Source organism: Peromyscus californicus, unplaced genomic scaffold (assembly GCF_007827085.1).
Source record: "Peromyscus californicus insignis strain IS unplaced genomic scaffold, ASM782708v3 Scaffold_11__1_contigs__length_118956290, whole genome shotgun sequence".
In the NCBI taxonomy this organism is placed as follows: Eukaryota; Metazoa; Chordata; class Mammalia; order Rodentia; family Cricetidae; genus Peromyscus; species Peromyscus californicus.
Window position 1 is genome coordinate 96788040 of NW_026294402.1, and position 24108 is coordinate 96812147.

At 44.9% G+C, this 24108-nt stretch overlaps 1 protein-coding gene and 1 long non-coding RNA gene across 3 annotated transcripts in view; one reads left to right on the forward strand and one right to left on the reverse strand.

Moving 5' to 3' along the window:
- The window catches only part of Ephb1 (EPH receptor B1), a 448378-nt gene extending 443890 nt beyond the window's left edge, over nucleotides 1–4488 (reverse strand). The window contains exon 1 of one of the 2 annotated variants that reach the window (XM_052718325.1): nucleotides 4102–4488. In XM_052718325.1, coding sequence (XP_052574285.1) covers nucleotides 4102–4355 — 254 coding nt within the window. In that variant the 5' untranslated portion in view covers nucleotides 4356–4488. The remainder of the gene's footprint in view (nucleotides 1–4101) is intronic. The other variant, XM_052718319.1, reaches the window with a different exon arrangement.
- LOC128097670 (uncharacterized) lies at nucleotides 1455–20045 on the forward strand. The gene is made up of 3 exons (XR_008213940.1): nucleotides 1455–4092; nucleotides 13467–13557; nucleotides 14213–20045. It is a non-coding gene; the product is annotated as an uncharacterized LOC128097670 (long non-coding RNA).
- The last annotated feature ends 4063 nt before the right edge of the window (nucleotides 20046–24108 follow it).

The following is a 24108-nucleotide window of genomic DNA, read 5'->3' on the forward strand; positions in this document are numbered from 1 at the left end:
CTTCAGTGTTGAATCATGTCACTCATCTCTTCTCTTCTGTGGAAACCTGGAATCCCCACTGGTCAGTGAAGACCCCAACAGCCACTGGCTGAGCTGGCACCAAGCTTGTCCCACCCATGAAGGCAGGCTGAACCTCCTACATGCACACTCTATGCTCTGAGGTGGAGTGAGGCAGTGTGGGTAAGAGTACAGACCCTACAACCTGACTGCCTCGCTCAACCACTTACCAGGCACGTATCTTTATTGAATTGTGTCTCAGGCTTCTCATCTATAAAATGGGACAGGTCTTGATAGTAAAAATAAGACCTATTTGGTAGGGTTGGTAAAAACTGAGGGAGGGGTTGGGGGGTATCAGAATACTTCTCACCAGCAGTTTCGAAATCTACTGGCATCGGGCTGCCTGTCTCTCAACCACCGAGCATTTTGCTAAAACTGCAGATACCCAAGCCATTCCAACTCAGTCAGTGCAGACTGAAGTAAAATCTGCCCAAATTTTAGATTGCACTCTGATGTGGACCTGCGTTTTCAGGAGGCATGTGCACCGGCATCTTCTAGGAAACCTACACAAAGTCCAAATGTTCAGAACTCATCCAAACCTTCTGAACTTGGAGCCAAGAACTTTCAGGAAGTTGCTCGGGCATACACAGGCTTCCAGACATCTTAGAAGCCCTGCCTGCAATGGCTGTGCCTCTTGGGAGTTTCAAAAATTGTCTCTCTTTCCCATGCTAGAATAACATGATTTTCTTGAGTCTTCATGCTGCAGAGAACTCTTTCAGACTAGCTATAGATGGCTTTTTTCAACTTCATATACAAGTGTCTTTTTAATCTCAGTAGTATCTCTTTTTAACACAGTACAGAATATGTTCTCAGAATGGATACCACTGGTCCCAGCATCTAAGGCTGGAGTGGGTAGGCCTGAAATCTACTGGATAGTGCAGGGCACTGAAGCCAGGTGGTCTGGGTGACAGTCTCCAAGTGACAGAGTTAGGGACAAAAAGCCAGAGGCCATGCTCTGGCTTCATGGGTCCTGACTAGGATGAAAAGGCAGAGGCTGGGAGAAGCAAGGGTTTGTCAGGGTCCAGAAGCCCAGAGGGTGTCAGCAGCTTTTCCCCATCTATCTCACTCCCCTCTGAAAGCCAAGGCAGGAAGCCCAGCAAGCCTTTGCCCTGGGCTGCTTGTATCCTCCCCCACCTCACAGAGCACACTGGCTGCAGGGAGACAGGCAGGAGGGAGGAGGGAGGAGGGAGGAGGGAGGAGGGAGGGATGGCTCTCCTTCAGTCTGCTTTTCCCACAGAAGGGCCAACCAGCTTCCTGCCTGGTGGCATGTAAATGAGAACCCCTCCACCCCCACCCAGTCCATGCCCCCCTGTTAGACAAGGTGGAGAAGAGCCTGGAACACACTAGCTATTTCCCCCTCCCTCCCTCCCTCCCTCCCTTCTTTCTCTCCTGCCTTCCTTCCTTCACCCAGCCATAGGTCACATAAGGACCTGCCTTCCTTGGCCCACATCTCCCCATCTGGACCACACATGACAGACGCGGCTCTTTTGCGCCTGCCCCAGCTTAAACTGAGAACCTGCCCGAAATCCAGCCCAGAGCTCCCAGGAAGAAGACAGACACACAAGTGGCTGAGATCACCAAGAACACTGCCTTCCCCCGGAGCAGAGTTTGGGGAGGGCCTGCGGTCTGGGTAGGCAGCTCATTGATCCACTCCTCTGAGAATTATTCTGTACTCATCACAAACCAAATGAGGCTGGCCCCAACCCAGGCAGGCAGGCAGGCAGGCGGGAAGGCGGCTCTGTGTGTGGAGAGGAGAAAAGGAACCTGCCCGTTGTCATTGGAGAAAAAGAGGAAGCGAATGGTGTGTTCTACCCCTGCACGCTTAGCAGGGACAAGGCGCCGCTTGAATATTCTGCTGAATGTGGTATTTCTTTTAACCCTTACAGAGATTTTCAAACCACAGAATAAGGCTTTCCTGTCAAGCAACTGGTAAAGTCCCCCCAACCCTACACCGAGAGGAGGCCACAGCTCTGAAGTGGCTCCTGCCACCAGGCCTGGGTGACACAGCCCTGTACACCAGGCTGAACGGACACAATGGCACCCGTGCGTAGCTCCATCGCGAAGGCAAAGGGGCTAGTGGGGGGGGGGGTGTTTGGGGAGGAATGTGTCCTGGTGCCCGACTTGTTCCATACACTGCTTTGCAAACTATTTCACCTATATATACGTCCCCTCCATCTATTGAGACTCAAAGCCAAGAGCAGACTTCCTAAAGTGGACATCCATCTGAGACCGAATCCTCGACCCTGCAGAGACGCTAAGAGTGGTAGACCTGAGCAGCCCCAGACCGACGTGTCGCCAGCCACCCCAGCCCACACAGTCCTGTAGGCCACCCCGCCTTGCAGTTGCTCTCGCCTGGCTTTGTTGCGGGGTTGTTATCTATCCCTTTCTATTTCAACTGCTTCTGCACGTGTCTCCCGATGAGTCAACCTCAGGCCCACGCTGGGGCGCTGACCACACTCCATGCCAGTCTAAACCCTGCACAATCCAAAAGTCACACCACACACACACACACACACACACACACACACACACACACACACACACACACACACACACACGAAGACCGGCAGCCTGGCAGGGCAGCAGGAAGCCGAGGGCAAACAAAAAGCCACCTTGGGGAAAGCGAGAGAAAGCTTTCTACATACATTAGTCCCTGCTCCTCTCGTCACCATAACCACAGGTACCGGGCAGTGGCGGTAGTCTTTGCCATGGCTAAGACATCTTCGCTGCTGTGACCCGGTGGGGCGTGGGGGTATGCCCGCTTCTCTTGGAAAGGAGCAGTGCTTTCTGGAAGGGTCAGGGACACTGGACCAATATTGGTATGGAGTTTCAACTGAGCGGGTCAGTTCACCTGGAACCCGCTACCCGGCGGAGTCAGCCTGGCAAGCGACCTCTCAGATGGAAACGCAGCAGGGGAAACCGGGAGCTGCGACCCTTCCACCCCGTGTGTCCAGGTGGAGTCCGCCTGGCAAGCGACCTCCATCCATCGGAGAGTGGAGCAGAAGTGACGGAACCTCACCCCCGAGTTGCTCCCTTCCAGCTAACTAACTCTGCTCCCCTGCCGAGATGCCCCCCCAGGAGGTGGCGGGCACCGCAGCTCAGCTGGGAAGATTGGGGGCGGGGAAGGGGGCGGGAGGCGGGGAGGCGAGCAGGGATTTCCCACAGGGATTCGCGAGCGCCTTGAGTGCCTGAGCTCCCGGGTGCGCCCCGCAAGGGGTCCGCTGAGCGGGTTTGGCTGGACACCAGCCGGAGGCACAACCACGCTGAGCCAGCAGGGATGGTGTCGCTGCTAGTGGGCTCGCAACCACGCAGTCTCTTCTCCTGGAGATGAGTTTAGGCAGGATCGGCACTCACCCCAGCCCACCCCTGCTCCAAAGCTCAGAAGGCGAGAAATGTGTCCATCTCGCTCTTGCTGCCTCTGGAAGATTGTAGCCCCGCAGGTTCTCAGACTGATCCCCCTAGGGTGCGGTCAATGGACTTGGCCCCCCCTTGCTTGCCAGCCACTTGCAGGGTACCGGCTCAAAGCTTCTCTGATCCCCCGCGCGCAGCTCTAGCCTGCCGAGCCCAGAGTCCCGAGCATCAGACTGCGAGCGAGCTGGGAAAGGGAGGCGGCGCGCCACCGCTCGCCAGCGCATCCAGGCCCGGCAATGAAAGAGCCCAAGGTGCCCACTCTAGGAGCCCCGTGGCCCGAGGTATCCCTTCCCAGACCAGCTTCTCCCGGAGCTAAGGAGCTTGCACCGCAGTGCAGCGGGCTCCGAGCTCTCCGAGTCGGAGATGTCCGGGGATCGTGGTGTCTGGGAGCACCGGGGCGCGGAGCATGGAGACTCTGCGAACCAGCGGCGGGTGCCCAGGGTCGGCCGGGGGCATACCTGTGGGTACCGCCCTAGCCCGGTGCCCCGTCTCCTCCCAGGCTCTGGGACATCCTTGCCCTCAGGCACCAGGATGCCTGACTACGCCGAGCAACCAAAGGAGCCCCGAGAAGCGTGCGACACCCGGGAACTGGCAGCTGGCAGCCACCAAGTTGCGCCACGAAGGGTACGTTACCTTCCATCGCGGCCACTGCAGATGCCAGGAGGAGCAGCAGCAGGCAATCCAGGGCCATCGCCGGCCAGCGGCCCCCAGGCCGAGCCCCAGCCGAGACGCGCCGCGTCCCGGGGCGCCGCTGCGCTCCCGGCGGGTGGCTTCTCCGTGTCCTTTCTCGCTCTGGCCGGGACCGGACTCCCCGGAGCGCGGCGTGGGCGTGGGCGGGAGTGTGCGCGCGTGGGGCGGTGCGGGCGCGCGTGGATGTGGGTGTGCATGTGTGTGTGTGTGTTTATGGGAGAGGTGGGTGTGTGCGTGCGTGTGTGAGAGAGGGTGAGGGAGAGCGAGCCTGGGAGAGCGCGCGAGAGCGTGTGCGTCCTGGTGTCACATTGCGAGCTACAGCGGAGCCTACGGGAGGATAGAGCGGGCCAGACTGACGGGGGAGGGAGCGGGATCCCCCACCATCAGCTCTCTCTCCACCCCTAACACCTCCTGTCCAATCAAGGAATCAAACCTGCAAAATTCCCTCATCCAATCAGGCGCGAGCACCTCCTTACACTGGCATTGTTAGTTTAAGAAAAACTTTTGCTTGCAAGGCTGTGCGGGAGGGTTGGGAAGGCGCTAGGAGGGGACCGCGCTCCCCCTCGTGGTGATATTGAAGAACTGCATCCTCGCACCCTAGCTCCCCAGGCCGGAAAGGAGGGGGCTCAGCCAAGAAGTCAATTGAGGTCCCTTAACTTTTACAGCCACCGCAGAGCTACTCCTGACTACTCCTATGCAGCGTGCCTCCTCTCAATAGCATTTTGCTGATCAGTTTTGTTTATTGTTGAGTTTTGTCTGGTTTTGTTCACTCAGAATTCCCGGTGCTGTTTTAATAGTTCACTCTTGGCGTGCTTCTGTGGAGTGAGTGAGTGAATGTGTTTTCCAGCCTTTGTAGGTGCCACTCAGGGGTAGCCAGGACGCCTGGTGGGCTTCCTATCATATCCCTACCTGCATGTCTCCAGAAGGCTCTTCCCAGATGGGTCTCTGAGCATCGAGTCTTCCCAAAAGAGTCTTGGTGGGAAGACCTGGGGTTACAGGGCTATCTATGAAGAAACAGCAGGCAGTCTGACAACTCAAGGGTCCCCAGAGTACGGAGCCAGAGAAAGACATCTTGTAGACCAGGACTGGAGGTGGGTGGGAAGGACTGGGTTCTGCAGCCACAGGAGACCAGGGTTCTGGGAATGGGAGTGATTCTCTCACGGTCAGCCCTCAGGATAGTGCTCTGTTCTGCTGTCTGGTGATAGGGTTAGACTGTTTCAGAGAAGACACTGGCCTTGAGGCTTGCCAAAGGTTGTGTGGTAGAAGGTCCTTGCCTCCTCCCTCACCCTCAGACTTCCTACAGAGTTAGGGATGCCCCTGGATGTTGTTCGAATCTTAGATGGTCTTTTAATAAAAATAAAATAAATAAAAAACCAAAGCCAGATATCAGGGTGAAAGCTGAAAGATCCAAGAAGCAGAACACCCAGCCACTAGTTCTTACCTCTACAAAATCCTCGGCCTAATGAGAGTGAGTTCCTGTTTCCTCACGCCTTATATACCCTTCTCTGCCCTGCCATATTACTTCCTGGGATTAAAGGTATGTGTACTTTCCAAGCAAAGGCATGAGATCTCAAGTGCTGAGATGAAAGGTGTGTGCCACCACTGCCTGACTCTGTGTCTAATCTAATAGCTGGCTCTGTCCTCTGATCCTCAGGCAAGTTTATTGGGGTACACAATATATCACCACATCTGGATGACTCACCTGGGAAGGGCTTCAGATGTCTCCCCAAACCTTTTTCAGGAATTGTTAAGAGGTTAACAATTTGGCAACTCTCTTTTAGGGACCTTTTGGGAATATCAGTTTCCCACTCTGTCTTTTTACAGAGACTGCTTCCCCTTCCCCTCAAACTCAGCCACACTCATGTCTCCTGATTCTGACAGTTCGGTTCTTTGTGTTCCAGGCTGCCTGTGTCTTCACCTACCCTCCAGCCAGCCAGCCTCAGAACCTGAAAGATGCCAGTGACCCCCACTTCTTCATCCTCCCTAATGCTACCTCAGTTGCCCTCTGTTCCTCCACAGCACCAACTGTGTCTTGAAGTCTCTGAAGCAAGGGAAGTCCCCTCTGGCATGGGTGGCAATGCATCTTCTTCAGCTTTGGCAACACTTTCCACAGTCCAGTTTCACTGCCTGTCTGTCTTATTGCTTCTTGCTCTTCCTCCTTTACCTCTTCATCTCCTAAGAGCAGGATTTCTCTAAAGTTCTTTCCTTGAAGCCTCCCCTCTTTACACCCATGACCAACTCCTTAGCAGCTTCTTCTGCTCTTCCACTTGCAGCCATTCCTATGGATGGATAATGGGTGGATCATAGATGGATGGATGGGTGGATGACAGATGGAGGGATGGATGGATGGATGGATGACAGATGGATGGATGGATGGATGAGTGGATGACAGATGGAGGGATGGATGGATGGATGGATGGATGGGTGGGTGACAGATGGAGGGATGGATGGATGGGTGGGTGGATGACAGATGGAGGGATGGATGGATGGATGGATGGGTGGGTGGATGATGGATGGATGGGTGGATCACAGATAGATGGATGGATGGATGGATGGGTGGATGACAGATGGATGGATGGATGGATTGGTGAGTGGATCACAGATAAATGGATGGATGGATGGATGGATTGGTGGATGACCGATGGATGGATGGATGGATGGATGGATAGGATGGATCACAAATAGATGGATGGATAGATGAATGGATGCATGATGGATGGATCACAGATGGATGGATGAATGGATGGATGTATCACAGATGGATGGATGGATGGATGGATAGGATGGATCACAAATAGATGGATGGATAGATGAATGGATGCATGATGGATGGATCACAGATGGATGGATGAATGGATGGATGTATCACAGATGGATGGATGAATGGATGGATGTATCACAGATGGATGGATGAATGGATGGATGTATCACAGATGGATGGATGGATCACAGATGGATGGATGGATGGATGGATGTATCACAGATGGATGGATGAATGGATGGATGTATCACAGATGGATGGATGGATCACAGATGGATGGATGGATGGATGGATGAATGGATGGATGGGTGGATAAATGGATGGGTGAATAGATAATAGCAGATGGATGATGGATGCATGGATGAGTTGTTTCAGGCTCTCTTCTCCCCTTCACTCCTCCAAGCACACCCAGCAAAACCACCTTTCCCACTACCTCTTCCCAAGGAGCCTTTGTCCCAAGTCCATAAGTCTGTTTCAGTTCCATGTCACACTGCCTTCCTCTGGACGACGGAAGAATCTCTAAAAGGCCACCAGGCTTCTGTCCCCTGTAACCCTGCTGAGTGCTGCTGCCACCTTAGCTTCCCTAAGCTAATCTTGATCTTATCTCTTTGTATCTTATCAATCCAGAAGCTCCCCCACTGTCTCTGGAAGAAAGACAGGACACTCTGGCATGACCTCCAGATTTTAGTACACGATCCATGTAACTCCATTCTTCTCCCAGTTTCTGCTCGGCCCTCTCATGGCCTACAATGCTTGACTCTTCACTGCCTCCATACCAGACCTCAGCTAGTCTCACATTCATCCACCTACTCAGGAAATATTTACTGAGTATTTATGATGCACCAGGCATACCCTGGCAGACTGGGGACGTGATGGACAGGGAACTTATTAAACGGCAGAGGAATGACAAAAAAAAAAAAAAATAGGCATTGGCATGCCAAGCTGCCAGAGGACTCGAGGATAACACAACAGTGAAGCTGCTGTGGGGTGATCAGGATAGAAACATCATGGGTTTGTTGAGCACCATGTAGGATGTTTATTTACAAAACCGAAGTGAGCTGAGTTGAATTTCCAGCCCTCTATTTCTACTCAAGCCCCACCTGTCAAGGAGCCTCTTCTCGATCCCTCTCATTAACTCTTCCAGCTGCATCTCTGTGTGTACTCAGTGCCTCTCCCTGATCTGGCTGTAGATAGAACTGGGCATTACCCACCCATGAAATGGCATACCTTGGAGGTCCCTTGGAGCAGGTCAAGTACAGGCATCAGAAAAGAACACTGCTATGTCTTTCAGCCTGTTCCCCAAATCAGCAGCTGAGCTCCCTGAAAACACCAGTTTCCCTGCCCTCACTCCTGTGGATTTTAAAACTGTGGGGAACAGGAGGATCCACAGACCCTCCAGTGGGATCTCATAGCCCTGCCTCCCTCTACACAGTAGGGCTTGGGCCAAGAGCTTCAAATTGTGCCGGAGCCTCCTCTGGAGACAGCTTGGAGGTGATACACCAGAGTAGCCCAGGGACAGGGCTTCCATCCGCATCACTTTGGTTTTATGTGGCACCTGCGTTGGAAATTCCTTCCTGTTAGAAGGAAATGTTCTACAGCTGGAAGGCGGAGGGTGGGGGCAGGTAATAAGAGAGGGTTGCATTGCTAGGGGTGGTAATATCAACGCAGAGGACTATGGGAACAGTTTCTGTGACTTCTAGAACCTGCTGATGCTTTTGGTGAGAAGAACCTCAGTTTGTGGCTGCCTGCTAATTTCCCTTATAACTCAAGAAACTTGACTTTCCTGATCATGTTAATCACTGTTATCTGTTTGTTTGTTGTTTTGTTTTTGTTGTTGTTTATTTTCCTGTAGAGTGCATTGGTTTTTCTCTTGCAATGAGTTATACCTCAAACAGCATGGCTGGCGTGAAAGTCCACATCTGGGGACATGTTTTACCCCTGTGTCACACCTTGGCTGTGTTTTCCTTCTCTCCTGTCAAATGCTCACTTGTTCTCTTGATTAATATCTGGGCTATTTGATATCACTAAATCACTCCTTCAGAGTGACAGATGTGTACTACCAAGGCCAGGAGCTAAGGGCTCTCAGGTACCCAAAAAGGGACTGAACCCTTTCAGTGAGACTCAGAGGCCCTTCTGGCTAGAAGGCTTGGAAGAACCCAACCGGTTCACTGCTTACAACTAAACAGTTTGGGGTCTCATGGTTGTAAAGTGCTTTCTAGTGAAAGCAATTGCATAATCTTCGTCACAAAACTCCCTTGTTAGAAAGTGCCCGATCTGGCCCCAATTTACACACTTTCCCTAACATACTCAACCACGTCTTCAAGCCATCTGTTAGCTTAGAGAAAGACAAAGCTAACTACCTGAGAAGACCACCTGTGTGCTTATATGTGAGAAGGTACTGTTGCTTGCATATCCTGTCTTTTTCCTTTTAAAATATATTCTCCTCATAAATTAATGCTTTTGTTACATACTCTGTGACCTGGGCTACCTTTAATTAGATTCTTAAGCTGCAAGACACATTCTTCATTAATTCTTTTCAGAGAGGCATGTGGACTCTTCAAGATTCATTTGAGTGGATGATAGACAAATAATGAAAAACTTCCTCTGCCCTCTTTGTCCATTCCGCACTCACTCAGCAGCAATGCTACACCAGTGTCTTGTAGAGTGCTGGGGAGACCCAGTGATGCCTGGAATCCAGTCTCTTTCTTTAGGATCCCTAGGACCCTCCATCTTCCTGGAAAGAGAGGTAAAGGACCAAAGTGTGCCCTGCTTCCTACCCACATGGCCTCTGGATAATGGCTTTCAGCCATCTGCTTCTTCTGTCTCAGGGCAAATTTCCCAGCAGATACAGATGCATGTGAGGAATTTACATAACAAGGTAACAAACACTGACAGGCAACCACATTGCCAGGATGTGGAAGGGACTGACAACACTTTCAAGGTAGATGAAGTGGGATTGAGGGAAAAAAATGATCAAGCGCATGTATGCCGTATGTCAAATTCTCTTCCTTAAAAACAAGCTGCTTTAAAGATGTGTGTGTGTGTGTGTGTGTGTGTGTGTGTGTGTGTGTGTGTGTGTGTTCTTTGAGAATTTCGTACAATATGTTCTGATCATGTTTATCCACCTTCCCCTAATTCCTTCCAGACCTACTCCTCACTTCCCTACCCACCAACTTTGTGTTCCTGTTTATTTAGTTAGTTTTATTTTTTTATTAACCCATCAAGCCCAGTTTGCGCTACCCACATGGTCTTGTGTATGTGACCTTCAACTGGAGCATGGTCAACTTATCAAGGGCTACACTCTCCGATAAGAGGACATAAACTGACTCCCTCTCTCCCAGCAGCTGTTAAAATTATCTTCAGCTAAGGGTGAGTGAGACTTTGTGCCCACTTTCCTTGTCCATGCTAGGATTTGGTCTGGCTTGGGCTTGCACAGGTCTTGAGAATGCTCTCATAACTGCTGTGAGTTCATGGACATGCAGCTACCTTGCTGTGTCATTGTTTTCTTGTAGTCGTCCACCACCCCACTGTGTAGTAGTGGCATAAGCATCATGGGTGTAACTAATAACACTCTGCTTCTGATTGGATCTAAGTCCCACCCCACATGATAAAACCTATGCTTGGCACCATTACCCAACCAAGAACCTACAACTAGACAGGTTATAAGCCCCAGGAGAAAATATTATATTCTATATATTACTATTATTTGGTAAATGGACATAGTATTTAAACTTATAACTCATTGTTATATCCATAGATTAACACTCAGTGTCTTCTTATTCCAAAGAAAACCTTTAAAATGAGAGAGGCAACTGGGCAGGTGGACTAGCTCAGAAAGACACAGTTCATTTCTGAATCAAATAACAGTCAATTGACTGGAGTAGACACAGTAGTAATGATTATGCATCTTATTAAATAGCTTTATCCTGTGACACACATTAGGTCAGAGTACCAGAGGGGTAGGATGGAGGGTGGAGGAAGCTCAGTAGAGCACACTCGCCTCTGTGAAGTAGCTGACAGGTGAACACTACTGGCCCTCCAACCATAGGCCTACATCAAGCCAGTAGGCAGGCTGAGGAATAGAGGTCAACCCACTCATCCTGCCTCACAGAATCCACTCCAAAGTAGTGACTTCCTCCTTGAGGAAAGGAAGAGGGCTGAGGATGGCCTGAGGAAGGATGAGAGAACAAGAGCAGTACCTTAAGACCCAAGTTTGGGGGGTACCCACTGAAGTAGATGTTCTGTGAACTCTAGAGAAACTTCCAGGGAACTTCTTGACACTCAGAAGACATAAACTCCAAAGGCAAGAGAGTGAGATAACAGGAAAGGGTAACAACATAGCCAGCGAGGGAGCTCCCTTGGTCATGAAATAGATCAAGAGACAGAGAAGGGTTTTAAGGAAACAGAATTCATTTCCATATGGATATCTCAGTAAGAGCAGATGTGTTTCTGCTGAGCATTGACTGGATGACGTGGAAAAGTCTTCCTAGGAAGGCCCACAAAGAAAGTAGAGAATACAAAACACACTGGGAACAGAAAAGGGAGAACCAACATATGTAAAATTGAACTAGCTGCTTGCAAGAAGATGGAGAGTTTCAGGGGTCCTGGAACAATCCCCAGAACAGTCAGAAGTTCCTAAAAGAGGCACCTATGCAAACACCATGAAAACTGACACAACTATGAAAGAATATAACTTTTCTTTGCTGAGTAGCAATGTGATAGTCACACCTAGGTGTTTTTGAACCACGTTAAGTACTTAGAAAAAATTTCATTACATATGTTTATTTATTTAGGGGAGGGGATACATGTCACAGCATGCATATGGAGATCAGAGAACAACTTGCCTTAGACAGTTCTCTCCTCCCATCATGTAGGTCCTGGGGACAGAAGTCAGGTTGTCAAGCTTGGTGGCCAGTGTCTTTACTCTCTGAACCAGCATTTCAGATTCCACACAGCTATAAAGAAATCTTACACCTACCCAAGGACAAACACACACACAAACACAATCACAATCAGACAGACTGTTTAGAAAATGAAGGAAAGCATGTCTGTTACTTACAGTAGCATAAATACTAGTTTCAGAACGGTAAATTCAAAGAAAATAAGAGCATTTGTGTGATTGGGGCTATGTTGTTTTGTTTTAGGAGTGAAAATTGGTGTTACAGAAAGAGTGTGCCCAGCTAACTGAAGGCAACAAACACTTTTTAGTTATGTTTCAGGTGTCAGAAAATGTGTAAGTGTTTAGAAAAAATAAATGCCTGAAGATTTATTTCAGTTGATAAAGAGAGGAAGTTTGGTGTTGTACATTAGAAATCTGCTTGTACACTAGTTTTAGCTTTTCATTCATCCTATGGAACTGCAATGTTACACTCTTTGAGATGAGTCTCTTTCCCTCTTGCTCCAACAGCATCCGCCATTTTAACTGTTCTATGTATTTTTTTTAACTTTCTATTCCATATACAAGCAAGATCATGCAATAGTCTCCCTCCCCTACATGTGTTTTTTTTTTTCACTTAATATCCTCTGGGTTTATTTATTCTGTAACAAGTAGCAAAATCTCCTTTTTCAAGGCTGAACAATAATTCATTATATATAAACATAATTTCATTATTATCAGTTGATGGACATGAGTTGTTTTAATGTCTTTCCTATTACGAATAATGCTGTGTGAGCACCAGAGTGCAGACATCTCTGTAAGGTGCAGCTTTCATTTCCCCTGAGTATAAAACCAGAAGAGGGATTCTAGCTGATGTTGTGGCTTTATTTTTAGACATTTGAGGAACCTCTTTTCTGCTGCTCCTACCATCGCTTGCTGTCTCTTGTCCTTCTTTTGGACAGCTCCCATTACTGCGTGAGGTGATACCTCATTGTCCCATCATGGATTTGATTCTCATCTCCTTACTGGTAACTTGAGTATCTTTTCACTCACTGACCCTTTGAGGGTGGGGAATAAGTGAACCTGCGTGGAGGCATGCTCCACTTTCTCTTTTGGTGTATATGAGAGACACAGGGTTCCTCACAGAACCTAGTGCTCACTGAATCATCTTTACTAACTGGCCAGGGAGCCCCCAGGATCCGCTTCTCTCTGCCTCTCCAGTGCTGGGATTACAGGTACGTACCACTGGACTCTGTTTTGTTGTTTTGGTTTGGTTTGGTTTGGTTTGGTTGGTTGGTTGGTTGGTTGGTTGGTTGGTTGGTTTGTCTGTTTAATGGAGGTTCTGTGGCTCAAACTCAACATACTTTTATAACAAGTATTTCACCAACTGAACCATCTTCCCAGTCCTTGCTGGCCATTCTTACGTCTTCCTTGAAGAAAATGACTACTCAACTCATGCCCCCTTGTTTAGTTGAGGGGTATCTTTTGGTTCTGTTTTCTTGCCACAGAGTTGGGTAAGCCCCTTGCCTACTGTGGAAATTAACCATTTTATTAACACTCAGTTTGTGAATCTTTCTTCCAGTCTCTGGGCCACCTCCTCACTGTGTTCTTTTCTTTTCTGTACAAAACTCTTTAGTTTGTTCTCATTCCAGATATTTGTTTTTACTTCAGTTGACTGAGGAATTCATTGCCAAGATCATCACTGCCAAGGAGTTGTTTTTTACCCTGTTTTCTTTAGAGTTCCAGGTCTACATTTGGGATGGTAATTCATTTCAAGCTAAATTTTATGTGGTGTAAAAAAAGGTTCCCGATTCATGTACTTGCATGTGTAGAACCCATTTTCTCAGCACTACTTGTTAAAGAAATCCCATAGTTGCTTTCTTAGTGTGTCTGTCCACACTGAGAAGCCCATACTCACACGAGCTTATGTCTAAATGTCCTGCTCTGTTTTGTCGGTCTCTGTGCATGTGTTGATAACACTAAACCACAAGCAAGTCCTAAGCCATACTGTTTCAATCACTATAAATTGTCAGGCAATTTGAAACCAGGAAATATGGTGCTTCTGACTTCCTTCTGTTTTGCTAAAGATTGCCTCAGATATCTTGGGCCTTTTGTGGTTCCATGCACATTTAAGAATCTTTTTTCTCTCCTATTTCCATGATGAATTTGGGGTGGAATCTTGACAGAGCGTATGCTGGAGCTATATATTACTTTGGATATTATGTATATTGCAACATTATTCATTCTTTCAATCTGTGAATATAGGCTATTTCTCCATATATTTGTGTCTTCTTTGGTTTCTTTTATTAGCATTTATAGTCTTTAGTGCATAGATCTTTCATCTCTAGAGTTGAATTGATTCCCAAGTGTTTTATTCTTAATTGTTAATGGGAGTCTTTTCTCTATTTATTTTCCAGGTTGGTTGTTATTGATGTGAAGAAAGACCAGTTGTGTTGATTTTGTGTCCTCTTAAACTGAAATAAAATGTCTCAAATCAAAAAAGAATATATATATTCTTAAAATTCTAATTACTGAAACCTAACTCTGTGTGTTCAGATTTTTTGAAATCAAGACCAGAGAGCAAAGGAAGGGGGTGTTGACCAAGCAACCTGAGGTCCCTGCTACACTCAGGGAGGACTCAGAAATGTTTCCATTTGAGCATCTGGCAAACACTGTAATTGCTTTAAAAGGTAAATATTGTTTAAAATTTAAACGTGGTTTTCAAAAGGTTTCTACAAATATACCGTAAAGAGGTAGAGAAACACTTTTGAAAATATTGGAGACAATAAAAGCAAAATGTCACCCTTTTGTTAAAAGGAGAATTGGGAAAAAAGCATAAATAAACCAAGAGAAAGTTTCCATTTGAGCAATAAAATTTTATAAGAAATTCAGAAATACTTCCAATAACAAATGTGAATGAATCGAATCTTGACTAAAAGATATGCAGAAATGACAGGCTTCCAGCAGCAAAATGTAAATGCAGAAAGAAAATAAAATTATATATATATATATATATATATATATATATATATATAATTTTATGCTTTAATATGTATGCCCTAAAATCCTAGATCTGTCTGAATTTTGATTTCCAACTAAGAGTAAAAAGAAGACTTTTCAAACAAGACTGAAGAAATGTACCACCAAGTTACTGTCTGGAAGAGGTCCAGCAAGTCAACTATTCAAGGAATGAGAAAACAAATGACGGGCTGGAGAGATGGCTCAGCAGTTAAGAGCTCTGGCTGCTCTTCCAGAGGACCCCAGTTCTGTTCCCAGCACTCACATGGCAGCTCACAACATCCATAACTCCCAGGGGATCCAACACCCTCTTCTGTCCTCTGTGGGCACTGCATGCACATGGTACACACACACACACGCACACGCACACGCACACACACACATATGCAGGAAAACATCCACATATAAATCATAAGTCATGTTTTTTAAAAAAATAAAGTAAATGAAGAATAACAAAGTCAGAGGAGAGAGAAACTTGAGTAAAGGAACTGTTGAGTGGATAAAGGATTGGGATTGGCAACAGTAAGATGTCACTAAAATGCAGAAGAAAAATAGAGCAGTTTGATATGAGAGTTAAAGAGCCAGAATTTTGTACACAGTAGAACCATTCTGAGATGATGCAGAAATATTGAATACTTTTATATGTTATAAACCAGCCATGCCTGAAGTATTAATGGTGTCCACTTCCAAATAAACAGTGGGAGCAAAGAGGGATAATGAAAGTTAATCAATACTGTGGAAAGGAGGAAAGTGGGGGTTGGGTAATGTAGACATAAAACATGAGAGAAGATAATGGAATTAAGTCCAAACACACTAGCGATGAGAACAAATACTGTGTGGTAAGCTCATCATTCTAAAGGACGAACATCAGATGGACTACAAAGAAATCCATTATCTACCGTTTAAAAGAAAACATATCTAAAGCCATAATGACTCACATGTATTCAAAGTAAATGGATAAGAGAAAAATACAATAGGCAAATATTATTTTTAAAAAGCTGGCACCACTGGATTAATACCAAACAGAATAAATATTATGGAAAAGGCATCATGAATAATGAAGAAGGTCACTACATAATAATAAAGAGCTAATTGTTTGAGAAAGACACACGAATCTGAATTTCTGTGTAGCTAAGGTATAGCCTAAAAACGGGCAGATTTTCAAGGAGGAGCTGATAGATCTGTCAATAGAGAGAGTAATTTTACCAGGCCTCCTCTTGTTATTGATACATTGTGAAGACTGACTGCTTATGAGGCCACAAATTGCAATAAAGACCAAATGGCTTGCCACCTGGTGAGTGTCGCTTGACCTCAAAGCCATCCAATTAAAAATCAATAACAGAAGAAACTGGAGAGGAGTTATGATGGGAACAGGAAGGATATAGAAGGCGACGACGACAGAAACATTTCATACCATGCACTGGAACATCTGGAAAACCAACCGGAAGGCTCAAAGCAGCTCACTGGGAGCTCAGAAAAGGCAAGAGGGCTGCAATTAACTGTGTGGAAATAAGCAACAGGAGGATAAATACACACAATTACAGGAATAGGGAATGAATTATTAACAAGATCCTCATATTTCAAAGTTCACGCTAAGGAAGAGAAGCTATTTTTTTTTTTAAGTCTTCCAAGCTGGACACTGCTGTGTACTACTCTGTGGCTTCAATCCCAGCACTCAGGATAGAGAATAGAAGATTTGGGGTCCCAGGCCATGCTGGGCTACATGGCAAAACTCTGTTTCTCACTGTCAACCCCTTTTATTTTATTTTATCTTATTTTATTTTTGAGATAAGACTTTTCTAATAAGATTGAGCTAGTTTGCCAGAAATAGGGTATGTAATAAGACACAACAAAAATCAATATTAGGGATGAAAGGGGCATATGCATGCAAAGTAAACTTTGAAATACTATGCCACTTGAATGAAATAGTAATGTTTCTTGAGAAGAAAATACAGTGTATAAAATCTGATTCACACCAAAAAAAAAATGAAAATAGTTGAGTAGAGTGATTACCATGAAAGGATTTGAATCAGCAATTTAAATCTACTAGGCTCCAAAAAAGGAAACAACATTAAGTCTAAACGTTTTGCTAGTGAATTCTACTACAAACATTGAACAGTGTGACTCCCAAACCTTGTCAGGAGGTGGAGATACAGTGCCGTTGGGCTTGTCCCAGGACAGAAAGAATGGTCCAATTTTAGAGAAATATATTCACTTCACTGACTGACTAAAAGACAAAACACATATGGTCATCTCAAGAGCCTGAGACCAAACTTTGATAAAAATGCAGAATGAACTTTAAAAATATTGAATAAAAGAGCTGGGAATATAACTCAGAAGTAGGGCACTTGCCTAGTGTGTATGAGAGACTGAGTTCAATTCATAGCATCTCAATAAATGAGTGGAGAAGAACAGAAACTTTATTGGGATAGAACACATACAAAACTCCAGATCGAATGTCCTGTTATCCAAGGAATCCTCAGTGTCCCCTCTATGGGTAGGAAAGAATGATGCTTCCTCTCCTGACCACTACTCAGCACTCTACTGCAGGCGTCTGCTAGCCATTTGACCATATGGAAAAGCAATGGATGATGTAGGGGAGGGAAGATGTCCACCTTGGGTGACAGTTAGTTGATACATCGAAAACTCACGTGGCTGGACAGATAAATCATCAGACCACACAAGGCATCGCCAAAGCTGCTGGTTACAAAGTTAATATATTTTTAAAAACAGCTTTTTTTCAGCATCAAAATCAAGTCATTTTAACAATATAGCATTTTAGTATCAATTTGTAAAGCTCAGACATTTCTTGACATGAATCTAAAGCATATTTAGAAGAACACTTTCTTTAGAAAGCTTCAGGAAGCCTACGTGGACACATTGTAAAAGCTTTATTAATATATTTAGAAGAACCAAGGAGCCAAACTAGGCTCAAAAGGAGAGAACTTGTAGCCACTTTCCCCAACATTAGCTGGAAATTTAGCTCAAGTGTAGAATATACCCATTGTATTTTTTGAGGAATTTGGCAATTTAATCATAAACTTCAAAGGCAAAAGATAGGACTAAGCAGAACAAACTGGAATAAACCAGAGTGGGAGGCTTCTGCCAGGTTTTGAAACTTACAATGCCCATAATTAAAAAAATACAGAATTCACATGGTGATTTAGCACCAATGCATATATAGAAAACTCACCCTCCAGGGAAGCGTAATAAATATCAAGGCTAGATAAGCCACCAATAAATGTTGCTGAGAGCATTTAGAAACTGTGATTGAGTTTCTGTCCCACACCAAATGTAATCAACTTCAGGCATATTGAAAACAAATGTTTAAATGTGAAATGTTAAAATATTTTTGAAGAAAATATTCTAGAATACTTAATGAGGCAAGGATAATGAGGGAGATTTCCTAAAGGTACCGAAAATAGAGACTGAAGGAAAGTACAGCTGTGCTTAGCCAGAAAAAGGGAAAGTGGTTGAAAAACAGCAGAAACAGTCAAGTCTCACAGTGGGAGAAAAGATTTAGACCCTACTTTTAAAAAAAAGAAGGTACTATCATCCACAATATATAAAGAATTTCTATGAACCAATAAGAAATATCTGTTTAAAACCATCCAAGCGTTCACTTGGCAGTTCACTCACTAAAATTTGAACCATGTAGAGATTAGAATGGTTCCCATGCTAAGATGTCATGCAAATTTGTGGCACCTTCCATATTTTTAAGCCACATCCAAAAGAACAAATATTGTATGATTCCACAGATAAGAAATATTTCAAGTTGGCAAACTCATAGACACTGTGAACAGATGAGAGCTTGCCAGGGACTTGCAGTGCAGGGGGTGGGGGGAGGGTGATGATCGGGGGATGATCAGGAGGTACAGCTTAGTGAACAAACAGTGTCTATGCAGGGTGACAAAAGAGTTTCGGAAATAGATGGTGGTGATGCCTGCACAACACTGTGCATGTAATTAATGGTGCTGAATTTTACACTTAGAAAGATTTCAATTCAAATTCTGTATGATGATAATGTGTGACCACAATAAAAGAAGATATTAAAAAGGGGAGCAAGAAATTCAGACAGACACTTCAGATAAAATACAAATGCCCTAACAATATCTGCAGAGATGTCTAGATGAAAACAACACCACAATGATACTTCTCACCTACTGCCAGGCAGAAATCATCAAGTAGGAATAAGGAGAACTGGTAGGACATGCAGCAATGGGAGCTGTCACGAGGTGCCCGTGGGAGTGTTAGTCAGTTCAAATGCTTTGGAAAGGAGGAGGCCATCACTCCCCGGAGCTTTGGAAACGCGTGCTTCCCATTGCCTTAATTACAGTGAGGTGCTGGCTGGAAGAAGAACAAGACGTGGCTTCGAGGGAAAAAAGTTTCTTTTTCTCACACATCTCACTTCTGACTCTCACAGTCTGGGCTACTTGGGTAACTCTGATTCTCCCAGCTTTGGGGGGGATGCAGTTCTTTCCTAGGCTTTTTTCTGCAAAGTTGAAGGTGGACCACTGAGCACCATTGGGTTTTGACTAATGAGGAGGGAGCGTGGAGGAAGCACACTGTCTGTCATGGGCTCTGATTGAGCAGCAGCAGAATGGGAAGCTGTTAAAGGTCCTCAGCAGAAAGGGAGCCTAGGAAACGTGGGAAGAAGCAGGAAGACATTCTGATGGAGAACTAGGAGTCTGTTGTACCCTGATGACATTTTGATTGATACCTGGAGCTCTCAGCTGTATCCTAAGCCTCAGCAATCTCATGACTACATGTACCTTGCAACTCTCCTGTGCATGGCCACCAGGAGACATATACAAGAAAGATAATAGGCACACCGTGGCATTATGCAAAAGAAAGAAACCACCCAAATGCTCATCACTGTGGTGATAATAAAATAAAATCATGAAAAAAAAATGAAGGAATAAAAATAAAAATCAAGAAAAATAAATCATGGCATACTCATTTACTGGAGTGAAAATGAACAGACTACTGGGACACAACTGGGAAAGGCCACAGACAATGCTCCTAAGAGAATATTAATATGCAACTCAGTACTAGGTACTGGGGTATTGTTTAATAATTTGTATTCAAATGATGTGTATAGATGCATATAATATTCACTATTTTGCATATATTTACAATAATAATTTATTATGTTTACCTCTCCAAAATAAAATAAATCTAATTTTCACTCAATAGTCTGATAAGAGCAAATGTTCGTTAATATTCGATGTAGGCAAGGCTATGGACAGATGGGTAGTAGGTGTGAACTGTGACTTTACTTTATCAAGTGTTTTGGCAATGTTAAAGAGAACTTCAATTGGACAGTTCTATCAGCTTCAAACTCACTGCTCAACATCAAATTAGAGAAACAGCAATGAAGTTCTGAGGCAGCAGGCAGAGGTACACCTTACATCACATCTCAGAACAGCTAAGCCTTTATGTGGTTACAGCACTGACTAGCTCCATAATGACCCAGCCTCATCACCAACCAGGAAGTAATAGTACAAAAGGGTGATGTGGATTATGTGTGCCTGAATAGATCTCTGAAACATACAGAGACAATGGCAGAAGATGTGGGGGGGGGATTTGCATTTGTTTTGAATTTTCTCCAAAATAACTCGTTATTTAGGAATGCCTAATATGAGAAATAATTTTGAATATTAAACTTAAAAACATTTTTTTGGGGGGGGGTTTCAAGACAGAGTTTTTCTGTGTAGCTTTGGAGCCTGTCATGGAACTTGCTCTGTAGCCCAGGCTGGCCTTGAACTCACAGAGATCCACCTGCCTCTGCCTCCTGAGTACCGGGATTAAAAGCACACACTACCACTGCCCAGATAAGCTTAAAAGCATTTTAACCCCCAAAAGCAATTTCACATCTAAATAAAACTAAATGATAAGATGATGCAACTTATCCCTTCATTCAAAAGTCGTTCTAGGTCTAGGGATGTCACTCAGCAGTAGAGTACTTGCCTAGTGTGTGCAAGGCCCTAGGACTGATCCCCAGTGTGGTAAAATAATAACAACAACAATAATGGATAGTAGTAATGGTAGTAGTTCTTGAGTACTATGATGCTTGCTCTTTATGATTAATTTGATTGGATTGAGAAGAAAGTGCATTTTGGGTGATTCTCTGAGGAGCTCGGCAAAGATTCGCTAATGGGGGAAAGACAGGCCCTAAATCTGGCAGCACCATCCTGAGGGCTGTGGGCCAAGATGGAATAGAAGGGGGGAAGGGAGAAAGTGAGCTTGAGCTGACATTCTCTGTCTCTGTGTGTCTATCTCTGTCTCTCTATCTCATCTTTCTCTCCTCCTCTCTCTCTCTCTCTCTCTCTCTCTCTCTCTCTCTCTCTCTCTCTCTCTCTCTCTCTCTGATTCCTGATGCCATGAGATGAGCAGCCTTGGCCACACACTACCATCATGATACTCTGCCTTACTGTGGGTCCAGAAGCAACAGAACCAAGGGCTATGGACCAAACCCTCTGAAACAGTAAGGCAAAAGAAATAACCCTTCCCTTTTATTTTGTTAATATCAGATATTTTGTCATATCAATGAAAATTAGAACACAAGTGCATACAACATTTCAGAATACAGAATAGTTGTGACTTCAAAGTGAAGTGTCTTCCTTACAAAATTTGCACATTTCATAGACTTAATCTCATCACAAATGAATTTTAGCAACCACAGTACTCAACAGAACAATATATTTTCATTAGGAAAAAAATCCCCGTTGTTGTTTTTTTTTTTTTAATTTTAATGAGTCAACTGGAGAAGTTCAGTAATTGTTCAAGTCCTTGGTTTCCCCATCAGAGAAGCAAGTGAGTAATGACATTTTGTTCAAAAGTCAGGAACTAGGCATCTATAAGTAAAAACTCTGATCATTTTGTTTGCAGAGCCTGTGTGTAACTGATCAACGGGGAGAAAAATAGAGGTAATTTATCTTACTTTTCACAAAGAGTCGAAGGTACAAAATGCTTGTCATTAAAACCAAAAATACAGTCCAGATCAAAACACTGTTAGGTGATCACACAGCTAATTGGAGCATGAGAAGCAAAAGGGGAGGAAGACAGAAAATCCACAAGTGCTCTTCAAAGAGGTCGCTGGGAAACGTGTGCCTTTCTTCACACTCTTGCTGAGGACTCAGAAACGCTAGAAGATGCACATGCAGAATTGTGTTTATCGCTTCTTAATTTTTGAAATCTTCATGTTGAAAAGTTGGAATTAAAAAATAATTAGCTTCTCTAATCATTAAGAAGTGAGTCACAGATGGGCACCACTGGCTATGATGGAAGGGGACCTGGCTCCCCAGAGAACTCCAGCCTGGGTCTCGAAGCTTGCCCATCCACTCCAATACCTGCCAGTATCAAAGATGGTTTAGAAGACATTAAAAGCACTCAATCAGGACCTCCATGGCTTCCAACACCCCTACCCGTCTTTACCCTCCAGCGTCATCAGAAATCTTTGTCCTCAGCCCCAACCCAACTGCCTCACACCACCAAGAATAGCAGGTGCTCTTGGCTTTACTTGGTCCCTAACAAAACCTGGACCTCATGGTCAAGCCATTGCCACAAAACCAGGTTTATTAACAGAGACTCTAGAACTGAGTTGCTTGGTATGGTAGCCATCAACTACACATGGCTTCCAACCATAGAATATGCAGGTAGTTAATACAGCATGTATCATTAGTGTAGAATACACACTGGCTTTAAAGGATTTAAAATATCCATAAAATATAATCAAGCATTAGCAATATGGAAAGCTCTGAGGGATATAGTTAGCTGATTTCACTGTTTCCGAAAATGAGAGTGTACTTACACCTAACATGGCCATGACATCATTAGAAAAGATAATCTTATGAGACCACCATCATATACACAATTGCTCTTCCATCAAAACATCATTTTGCAATGTATAACTATATGTTACTGGTAATTTTATGTTGACAACATGTTGAAATGATGACATTGCAGTACAGAGTTAAATTATATTGTGAAAATATCCCCTTCTTCACCATTTCAGTGTAGTTACTAATAATCTTTGCCTTGTATTTCTATTGAACAAGAACTGCCATGGGAATCAGCTATGGGGACAATGGGGAATGGCATAGGGTTGTCTGAGAGCAGGGAGTGGCAAGAATTAGGCATGTGTCATGGCCCCACACATTTAAGTTATGGCACAAGGCCTCCCCAGAGAAGAGGAGATGAATCAATATCCTACACTACTGCAAATACCTGCCTTGAGTTAAGAATCGGGTTTTAAGCCTGTGTGCTACATTGAAGAGTAAGTTGTTTCTTGGTTATGTGACTTCACACAACATGATCTGAGCTATCTGAACTCAGAAGAATTCTGTGGAAGGGAACAAGAGCCAAATGACAACATCCTCCTCAAGGAGGTAGTCAACTAAATGATGCCCCAAGGCATCAATAGGAGCTGTTTCCTTCTCTTTCACTGAGAAAGACCTGCTTATCATCCTTAGCAAAGCATTTGCAGGTGAGTTAAGGCTGTCCCTGCTGTTAGACACGGATTTCTTTGGCATATGTTTATTGAGTAACTGTCACATGCTGGACACTGGGGAAATAGTGTCAAGCTAAACAGACAGGTTTTCTGTTCTTGTGGTGTTAAATTCTAGTGGAAGAGACAGCCTCTCCCTGCAAAAACCTAGGCAAACACACACAGTTAGATCAGTTCAGACCATCCCAAGAAAGTCTCCAATAAAAGAATGGCAGTTGGTGGGATGGGACCCAATGTTACCCACTTGGAGGCATTAGAGTTCCACTGGGAGTTGTAAATAAATGTTGAAGTGGAGGAGGGCAGTGGAGCCGAAGACTAAGTGGAAGGATAGGATATGGGGGTTGAGAAACAGCCAGGATCAGTCATGGGAAATTCTCCTTACTCTGAGTTCTGATTCAAGGACCATGTTCATGGAGATTGTCTGCCCTCAGGGATATACCTAGGATGGGCCTAACAAGGCAGCATGCATTTGATCCTTCTCCTATGGTCAGGCAACAGCAGTGCCTGGAACTTAAGAGTCCAGAGAGACTTGACCTTTCTGGGTACCATTTTGCCTATGCTATGGGACTGGCTTCAGTGACTGTCCAAGGTCCTTCCCAGGCAAGCTTTGAAAAATGGGTTTAGTCTTCTCCAAGAGGAATTACTTCTCCAGGGTGGGAGCCCACAGAGTGAACACTGGTAAGTGAGCTCCAGACCCGGATTCAAGCAAACTCATGGTAGCAAAGAGACGCAGGATCTTGGAGAGGTTGGAGAGCCAGGAAGCAGGTGTAGTTGTTCTTTGTCCAG